The sequence below is a fragment of the Phyllobates terribilis genome, unplaced genomic scaffold, assembly GCF_046119375.1.
Source record: "Phyllobates terribilis strain yellow unplaced genomic scaffold, ASM4611937v1 Scaffold_10__3_contigs__length_209671492, whole genome shotgun sequence".
NCBI classification, from domain to species: Eukaryota; Metazoa; Chordata; class Amphibia; order Anura; family Dendrobatidae; genus Phyllobates; species Phyllobates terribilis.
The window spans coordinates 193,491,873-193,502,204 of record NW_027362770.1 but is presented as its reverse complement, the minus strand read 5'-3'; the positions used below and the strand labels follow the sequence as shown (position 1 = coordinate 193,502,204).

Below are 10,332 nucleotides of genomic sequence, written 5' to 3'. Positions count from 1 at the left end.
ATAAGGACACAGGTGATAGATGTATATGGAGCTCCTCCTCCTATAAGGACACAGGTGATAGATGTATATGGGGCTCCTCCTCCTATAAGGACACAGGTGATAGATGTATATGGGGCCTCCTATAAGGACACAGGTGATAGATGTATATGGAGCTCCTCCTCCTATAAGGACACAGGTGATAGATGTATATGGAGCTCCTCCTCCTATAAGGACACAGGTGATAGATGTATATGGGGCTCCTCCTCCTATAAGGACACAGGTGATAGATGTATATGGGGCCTCCTATAAGGACACAGGTGATAGATGTATATGGGGCTCCTCCTCCTATAAGGACACAGGTGATAGATGTATATGGGGCTCCTCCTCCTATAAGGACACAGGTGATAGATGTATATGGGGCCTCCTATAAGGACACAGGTGATAGATGTATATTGGAGCTCCTCCTCCTATAAGGACACAGTTGATAGATGTATATGAGGCTCCTCCTCTTATAAGGACACAGGTGATAGATGTATATGGGGCCTCCTATAAGGACACAGGTGATAGATGTATATGGGGCTCCTCCTCCTATAAGGACACAGGTGATAGATGTATATGGGGCTCCCCCTCCTATAAGGACACAGGTGATAGATGTATATGGGGCTCCTCCTCCTATAAGGGCACAGGTGATAGATGTATATGGGGCTCCTCCTCCTATAAGGACACAGGTGATAGATGTATATGGGGCTCCTCCTCCTATAAGGGCACAGGTGATAGATGTATATGGGGCTCCTCCTCCTATAAGGGCACAGGTGATAGATGTATATGGGGCTCCTCCTCCTATAAGGACACAGGTGATAGATGTATATGGGGCTCCTCCTCCTATAAGGATACAGGTGATAGATGTATATGGGGCTCCTCCTCCTATAAGGGCACAGGTGATAGATGTATATGGGGCTCCCCCTCCTATAAGGACACAGGTGATAGATGTATATGGGGCTCCCCCTCCTATAAGGACACAGGTGATAGATGTATATGGGGCTCCTCATCCTATAAGGACACAGGTGATAGATGTATATGGGGCTCCTCCTCCTATAAGGACACAGGTGATAGATGTATATGGGGCTCCTCATCCTATAAGGATACAGGTGATAGATGTATATGAGGCTCCTCCTCCTATAAGGACACAGGTGATAGATGTATATGGGGCTCCTCCTCCTATAAGGACACAGGTGATAGATGTATATGAGGCTCCTCCTCCTATAAGGACACAGGTGATAGATGTATATGGGGCTCCTCCTCCTATAAGGATACAGGTGATAGATGTATATGAGGCTCCTCCTCCTATAAGGACACAGGTGATAGATGTATATGGGGCTCCTCCTCCTATAAGGATACAGGTGATAGATGTATATGAGGCTCCTCCTCCTATAAGGACACAGGTGATAGATGTATATGGGGCTCCTCCTCCTATAAGGACACAGGTGATAGATGTATATGGGGCTCCTCCTCCTATAAGGATACAGGTGATAGATGTATATGGGGCTCCTCATCCTATAAGGACACAGGTGATAGATGTATATGGGGCTCCTCATCCTATAAGGACACAGGTGATAGATGTATATGGGGCTCCTCCTCCTATAAGGATACAGGTGATAGATGTATATGAGGCTCCTCCTCCTATAAGGACACAGGTGATAGATGTATATGGGGCTCCTCATCCTATAAGGACACAGGTGATAGATGTATATGGGGCTCCTCCTCCTATAAGTATACAGGTGATAGATGTATATGGGGCTCCTCCTCCTATAAGGATACAGGTGATAGATGTATATGGGGCTCCTCCTCCTATAAGGACACAGGTGATAGATGTATATGGGGCTCCTCCTCCTATAAGGACACAGGTGATAGATGTATATGAGGCTCCTCCTCCTATAAGGATACAGGTGATAGATGTATATGGGGCTCCTCCTGCTATAAGGATACAGGTGATAGATGTATATGGGGCTCCTCCTCCTATAAGGACACAGGTGATAGATGTATATGGGGCTCCTCCTCCTATAAGGATACAGGTGATAGATGTATATGAGGCTCCTCCTCCTATAAGGACACAGGTGATAGATGTATATGAGGCTCCTCCTCCTATAAGGACACAGGTGATAGATGTATATGGGGCTCCTCCTCCTATAAGGACACAGGTGATAGATGTATATGGGGCTCCTCCTCCTATAAGGACACAGGTGATAGATGTATATGGGGCTCCTCCTCCTATAAGGACACAGGTGATAGATGTATATGGGGCTCCTCCTCCTATAAGGACACAGGTGATAGATGTATATGGGGCTCCTCCTCCTATAAGGACACAGGTGATAGATGTATATGGGGCTCCTCCTCCTATAAGGATACAGGTGATAGATGTATATGAGGCTCCTCCTCCTATAAGGACACAGGTGATAGATGTATATGGGGCTCCTCATCCTATAAGGACACAGGTGATAGATGTATATGAGGCTCCTCCTCCTATAAGGACACAGGTGATAGATGTATATGAGGCTCCTCCTCCTTTAAGGACACAGGTGATAGATGTATATGGGGCTCCTCCTCCTATAAGGACACAGGTGATAGATGTATATGGGGCTCCTCCTCCTATAAGGACACAGGTGATAGATGTATATGGGGCTCCTCCTCCTATAAGGACACAGGTGATAGATGTATATGGGGCTCCTCCTCCTATAAGGACACAGGTGATAGATGTATATGGGGCTCCTCCTCCTATAAGGACACAGGTGATAGATGTATATGGGGCTCCTCCTCCTATAAGGATACAGGTGATAGATGTATATGAGGCTCCTCCTCCTATAAGGACACAGGTGATAGATGTATATGAGGCTCCTCCTCCTATAAGGACACAGGTGATAGATGTATATGGGGCTCCCCCTCCTATAAGGACACAGGTGATAGATGTATATGGGGCTCCTCATCCTATAAGGACACAGGTGATAGATGTATATGAGGCTCCTCCTCCTATAAGGACACAGGTGATAGATGTATATGAGGCTCCTCCTCCTATAAGGACACAGGTGATAGATGTATATGGGGCTCCCCCTCCTATAAGGACACAGGTGATAGATGTATATGGGGCTCCCCCTCCTATAAGGACACAGGTGATAGATGTATATGGGGCTCCTCCTCCTATAAGGACACAGGTGATAGATGTATATGGGGCTCCTCCTCCTATAAGGACACAGGTGATAGATGTATATGAGGCTCCTCCTCCTATAAGGATACAGGTGATAGATGTATATGGGGCTCCTCCTGCTATAAGGATACAGGTGATAGATGTATATGGGGCTCCTCCTCCTATAAGGACACAGGTGATAGATGTATATGGGGCTCCTCCTCCTTTAAGGATACAGGTGATAGATGTATATGAGGCTCCTCCTCCTATAAGGACACAGGTGATAGATGTATATGAGGCTCCTCCTCCTATAAGGACACAGGTGATAGATGTATATGGGGCTCCTCCTCCTATAAGGACACAGGTGATAGATGTATATGGGGCTCCTCCTCCTATAAGGACACAGGTGATAGATGTATATGGGGTTCCCCCTCCTATAAGGACACAGGTGATAGATGTATATGAGGCTCCTCCTCCTATAAGGACACAGGTGATAGATGTATATGGGGCTCCTCATCCTATAAGGACACAGGTGATAGATGTATATGAGGCTCCTCCTCCTATAAGGACACAGGTGATAGATGTATATGAGGCTCCTCCTCCTATAAGGACACAGGTGATAGATGTATATGGGGCTCCTCCTCCTATAAGGACACAGGTGATAGATGTATATGGGGCTCCTCCTCCTATAAGGACACAGGTGATAGATGTATATGGGGCTCCTCCTCCTATAAGGACACAGGTGATAGATGTATATGGGGCTCCTCCTCCTATAAGGACACAGGTGATAGATGTATATGGGGCTCCTCCTCCTATAAGGACACAGGTGATAGATGTATATGGGGCTCCTCCTCCTATAAGGATACAGGTGATAGATGTATATGAGGCTCCTCCTCCTATAAGGACACAGGTGATAGATGTATATGAGGCTCCTCCTCCTATAAGGACACAGGTGATAGATGTATATGGGGCTCCTCATCCTATAAGGACACAGGTGATAGATGTATATGGGGCTCCTCATCCTATAAGGACACAGGTGATAGATGTATATGAGGCTCCTCCTCCTATAAGGACACAGGTGATAGATGTATATGGGGCTCCTCCTCCTATAAGGACACAGGTGATAGATGTATATGGGGCTCCTCCTCCTATAAGGACACAGGTGATAGATGTATATGGGGCTCCTCATCCTATAAGGACACAGGTGATAGATGTATATGGGGCTCCTCCTCCTATAAGGGCACAGGTGATAGATGTATATGAGGCTCCTCCTCCTATAAGGATACAGGTGATAGATGTATATGAGGCTCCTCCTCCTATAAGGGCACAGGTGATAGATGTATATGAGGCTCCTCCTCCTATAAGGACACAGGTGATAGATGTATATGGGGCTCCTCCTCCTATAAGGGCACAGGTGATAGATGTATATGGGGCTCCTCCTCCTATAAGGACACAGGTGATAGATGTATATGGGGCTCCTCCTCCTATAAGGGCACAGGTGATAGATGTATATGGGGCTCCTCCTCCTATAAGGACACAGGTGATAGATGTATATGAGGCTCCTCCTCCTATAAGGATACAGGTGATAGATGTATATGGGGCTCCTCCTCCTATAAGGACACAGGTGATAGATGTATATGAGGCTCCTCCTCCTATAAGGATACAGGTGATAGATGTATATGGGGCTCCTCCTCCTATAAGGACACAGGTGATAGATGTATATGGGGCTCCTCCTCCTATAAGGACACAGGTGATAGATGTATATGGGGCTCCTCATCCTATAAGGACACAGGTGATAGATGTATATGGGGCTCCTCCTCCTATAAGGACACAGGTGATAGATGTAGTGATGTGTGAGGTGGGGCGTGGTTTCCGTACAGGGGGCGTGGTTTCTAGTATTTTGGGCGTGTTTATCCCCTGAGCAACCGGTCAGCTGACACGGAAGTGGGCGGGGCGCTGCTGTAGTCAGGTGACCGCCGTATAAGAGGAAGCCGTCGGTGATCGCTGTCATTGTCGTCTCCTATCTTCAGTCTCTTCTTCTTCGGCTGCGGCACTAATATCCCGGCACTATGGCCCTGAGCGACGCCGACGTCCAGAAGCAGGTGAGCGGGCTCTGGGCTGCGGCGCTGGAGGATGGGGGTAGTTGTTCCTGTGGGGCTGTGTGCAGACAGGGGGGTCGTTGCGTCCTGTGGTGCGGTCCCGGGGGCGGAGGCCTCAGTGTCATCAGGGGGTGCGAGTGTTGCGTCCTGGCTCCGGGGGGCTCTTCTCTTCTTTGGGGCGGAGTCTCCGGTTTAGGTGGGTATTTCTTGTCTGCTGGTTATAGGGACCGGACTCCTTGTTGTTGGGGGTCTTATATTGACCCCGTGACCTGTTTCTGCAGGGTCAGTCTTCTGTGTTTTGGGGGGTGGCATTGGTGGGGGTCTCTCCTCCTTATTGTGGGAGTCTTCTTTCATCCTGGGGGTCTTTCCTCATCCTGGGGGGGGTCTCCTTTTTTGGGGGGGCTTCTCCTCCATAGTGTTTGTGTTGGGGGTGTTTCTCCTTATTGGTGTGTGTGGCCTTTTCTCCTCTTTATTGTGGGGGTCTTCTCTCATCCTGGGGGTCTTTTCTTTATTGTGGGGGGGTGTCTCTTCTTTATTGTGGGGGGGCTTCTCCTCCATAGTATGTGTGTGGTGGTGGGGGGGGGTCTTTTCTCCTCTTTATTGTGGGGGTCTTCCCTGTCCTTGGGGTCCTCCCTCATTGTGTTCCCCGGCTCCTGTTCTCTGGGGGCTGCGGCCCCCCATCTGTGGTAGGTCTCTGCCCCCGCGCTGATGAATGGGCGCCTTCTTCTTTCTGAGTCACCTGATGTCTCGATCACATGATGATCGGCTGCAATTACAGGAACTACAACCCCCATCGCCCTGTGTCCGCCGCTGTGTGGAAATCCTGAGTGCAGATCACATCGGGGACCCTCCCCTGTGATACACACATTCAGGAGTTGTAGGGATAATGATCTCGTTGTTGGGGTACAGAGAGACCCGCCCCCCTCACTGTGTCTCCCCACCGGACCCCCGGTGGCCGCGGTTTTCTCCGTCACTTGGAGTCGACGTCGGATCAGGACGAGTCAAGGACGGCGGCTGTTTACTGTAAACGGTGATGGCGGCCGGTGCAGGAAACTGCAGGATCGGACCGACCGTCTGTTTACATGAAAACGCTTCGTCTGCGGATCCCCTCCCCCACCAGGACACGGCTGTGCACCAGGCGGCTCTGGATGAGCAGATGATGGGAGGACGTGACATTTCTTATTTATCTGTGATTGTTCCTGTGTAGAAGAACTCGCGCGACTACAGCGGCCATTACATGATAAATTCCTCCGCTTAATATGGGGGGGGCAGGTTAGATGCTGGGGTGATACATTCCTCCGCTCGGTATGGGGGGGGGGGGGCAGGTTAGATGCTGGGGTGATACATTCCTCCGCTCGGTATGGGGGGGGGGGCAGGTTAGATGCAGCGGTGATACATTCCTCCGCTCGGTATGGGGTGGGGGGGAGGCAGGTTAGATGCAGGGGTGGTACATTCCTCCGCTCGGTATGGGGTGGGGGGGAGGCAGGTTAGATGCAGGGGTGGTACATTCCTCCGCTCGGTATGGGGTGGGGGGGGGGCAGGTTAGATGCAGGGGTGGTACATTCCTCCGCTCGGTATGGGGTGGGGGGGGGCAGGTTAGATGCAGGGGTGATGCATTCCTCCGCTCGGTATGGGGTGGGGGGGGGCAGGTTAGATGCAGGGGTGATGCATTCCTCCGCTCGGTATGGGGTGGGGGGGGGCAGGTTAGATGCAGGGGTGATGCATTCCTCCGCTCGGTATGGGGTGGGGGGGGGCAGGTTAGATGCAGGGGTGATGCATTCCTCCGCTCGGTATGGGGTGGGGGGGGGGGGGGCAGGTTAGATGCAGGGGTGGTACATTCCTCCGCTCGGTATGGGGGGGGGGCAGGTTAGATGCAGGGGTGATGCATTCCTCCGCTCGGTATGGGGGGGAGGGGGGCTGGTTAGATGCAGGGGTGGTACATTCCTCCGCTCGGTATGGGGGGGGGGGCTGGTTAGATGCAGGGGTGATACATTCCTCCGCTCGGTATGGGGGGGGGGGCAGGTTAGATGCAGCGGTGATACATTCCTCCGCTCGGTATGGGGGGGGGGGGCAGGTTAGATGCAGCGGTGATACATTCCTCCGCTCGGTATGGGGGGGAGGGGGGCTGGTTAGATGCAGGGGTGGTACATTCCTCCGCTCGGTATGGGGGGGAGGGGGGCTGGTTAGATGCAGGGGTGGTACATTCCTCCGCTCGGTATGGGGGGGGGGGGCTGGTTAGATGCAGGGGTGATACATTCCTCCGCTCGGTATGGGGGGGGGGGGGGCTGGTTAGATGCAGGGGTGATGCATTCCTCTGCTCGGTATGGGGGGGGCAGGTTAGATGCAGCGGTGATACATTCCTCCGCTCGGTATGGGGGGGAGGGGGGCTGGTTAGATGCAGGGGTGATGCATTCCTCCGCTCGGTATGGGGGGGGGGGCAGGTTAGATGCAGGGGTGATACATTCCTCCGCTCGGTATGGGGTGGGGGGCTGGTTAGATGCAGGGGTGATGCATTCCTCCGCTCGCTATGGGGGGGGAGAATGACCTATCTGGGGGTCTTCATAGAGATGGAGAAGAAGATGGAAATGTTCTTTTTGAGATTGTCCTCATTCACTGCCACTAGTGCTGCTGTCACACGGGGGACGTTGTGCCGTCTCTTCTCACCGCCGTCTTCTGTCCCGCAGATTAAGCACATGATGGCGTTCATCGAGCAAGAAGCCAACGAGAAAGCCGAGGAGATCGACGCCAAGGTAACAGGAGCGAGATGGTGGCAGGTCGTGCGCCCCCTATTGTCCACCGGATGCACTTAAAGGAGGACTCCACTTTCTAGTATATAAGCTACACTCATTGTTATCTGACTGTAGACAGATTAAATGCATAAACGTGGAGTTCCCCTTAAAGCCTCCCTTTTTCAGGTTTGCTCTGAGACCCTCATTTTGTCTGTTCTCCCGTCAGGCGGAGGAGGAGTTCAACATCGAGAAGGGTCGTCTGGTGCAGACGCAGAGGCTGAAGATCATGGAGTACTACGAGAAGAAGGAGAAGCAGATCGAGCAGCAGAAGAAGATGTAAGGGTGGGCTGTGGCTGGCGGGTGCACCGGCCGTGGCTGGCGGGTGCACCGGCCGTGGCTGGCGGGTGCACCGGCCGTGGCTGGCGGGTGCACCGGCCGTGGCTGGCGGGTGCACCGGCCGGGGCGGCCCGGCCGTGGCTGGCGGGTGCACCGGCCGGGGTGGCCCGGCCGTGGCTGGCGGGTGCACCGGCCGGGGCGGCCCGGCTGTGGCTGGCGGGTGCACCGGCCGGGGCGAGCTCTCTGATCCCTGCTTATTTTGCCCCCTACAGTCAGATGTCCAACCTGATGAATCAGGCCCGGCTAAAGGTCCTGAAGGCCCGGGACGACCTCATCTCTGTGAGTATCTGACCTGGCGGTGGGGGGCGCACTGTTTGGGGGTCTCCACTGATTATTTTCTCCTCTTTTAGGATTTACTGAACGAGGCAAAGCAGAGGTTGGCGCGTGTGGTGAAGGACACGGCGCGGTACCAGGCGCTGCTGGACGGCCTCATCCTGCAGGTGGGGATTATTGTCCGGATACACGGTAACGCCTCGGCCTGCCATCTTCTGATCGCCGTGTTCCCTTCACCCCACAGGGTTTCTACCAACTGCTGGAAGCAAAAGTCCTGATCCGATGTCGTAAGCAGGACCTGCCCCTCGTCAAGGTAAGGACCGCATCCTAAAAGACCCCTCATCTGTAGAGACGACATAGTGCTGGTACAAAGCTCCAAAGCCTCTGCATAGTCCTAGAGGTAATAACGTAACTACCGGTAGCCGCCACCAGGAGAAGCTCGCTGCACGGATGTTCTGATGTCAGTGGCAGCTGCAGAATCTTATCATGTATCTCTGTATACAGGGAGCTCCCCCTAGTGGTGGCTGCAGACAGGATCTTATCATGTATCTCTGTATACAGGGAGCTCCCCCTAGTGGTGGCTGCAGACAAATACAGTAGTGAGAATGTGTATTTTTCTTCTTAATAGTGAAGTGTTTGTTCTCTTTTCTCCCCTCCTGTGATGTACCGTAACACTCGCTCATCTTGTGCCTTTTCCTGTTCTGTGACGTTCCTGGGTTTGGCCGCCGTTGTTATTACATACCCATGATTGTTGGTTTCTGCTTCCCTTTATTCCAGGCCTCGGTACAGAAGAGCATCCCCATCTACAAGGCGGCCACAAAGCGAGAGATCGAGGTGATCATCGACCAGGACACCCACCTCGCCCCGGAGATGTAAGTGACGCTGCTTCTGCCCCTTCCTTGCAGTGAGCACAGTAATGACGGTTTCCTCCTCTCTCAGCGCCGGAGGCATCGAGCTCTATAACGGGGACGGGAAGATCAAGGTCGCAAATACTCTGGAGAGTAGACTGGACCTGATGGCTCAGCAGGTGAGGAGTGGGGGGCTCAGAGAGGAGCCATTACTGTCTATCCTGCCTGCAGCGTTACTGCCGTCTGCTCCCTACTATACAGGGAAAGTGTCTGCCCTGCTGCCCCCTGTGGTGGATTTGTAGAACTGCTGTGCCACTAATACCGTATATTATATGTTGTCCCCCTACAGATGATGCCTGAGATTCGAGTCGCTTTATTTGGGGCCAACACAAACCGCAAGTTCCTGGACTGAGCGGAGCGCGGCCGTCCCGCTGTACAGAGATCATGTCCTGAATGTTTTCCCATGTGTCGCCTTCTTTACGTGCTAGATGTGAGGCCGCCGGGGTCAGGGGTGGTGATGGAGGGGCAGCCGCCGCCGGGTTCAGGGGTGGTGATGAAGACGGAGGGGCAGCCGCCGCCGGGCCCATCTGATTTTACCACGACAGTAGACCAGGCCCCAATGTGCATCACCCACCACTACCCCCATCATCCTGCCCGGTACGAGTCTCCTGTATACTGATGGCAGCCATTGTGATGTTGGCTTTTATTTATTATAATTAAACCTGTGAATCTCGCCTGTTTCTTCTTGATTATGAAGTGGGATCAGGGTAAGATTCTCATCTGAGTCACAAACAGTATGGCTGACACAAATCAGAGCGGGGGAAGGGAGG

The 10,332-nt window shown here is 52.4% G+C and overlaps 1 protein-coding gene across 1 annotated transcript; it reads left to right on the top strand.

Annotated features, from left to right (window-relative positions):
- The first annotated feature begins 5,078 nt into the window (after positions 1 to 5,078).
- ATP6V1E1 (ATPase H+ transporting V1 subunit E1) lies at positions 5,079 to 10,235 on the top strand. Its single transcript, XM_073650413.1, has 9 exons — positions 5,079 to 5,259; positions 7,941 to 8,006; positions 8,212 to 8,321; positions 8,594 to 8,660; positions 8,732 to 8,821; positions 8,899 to 8,967; positions 9,432 to 9,526; positions 9,594 to 9,681; positions 9,852 to 10,235. The coding sequence occupies exons 1-9, from the start codon at positions 5,227 to 5,229 to the stop codon at positions 9,912 to 9,914; spliced, it is 681 nt and encodes a 226-aa protein (XP_073506514.1). The 5' UTR covers positions 5,079 to 5,226; the 3' UTR covers positions 9,915 to 10,235.
- Positions 10,236 to 10,332: the final 97 nt, after the last annotated feature.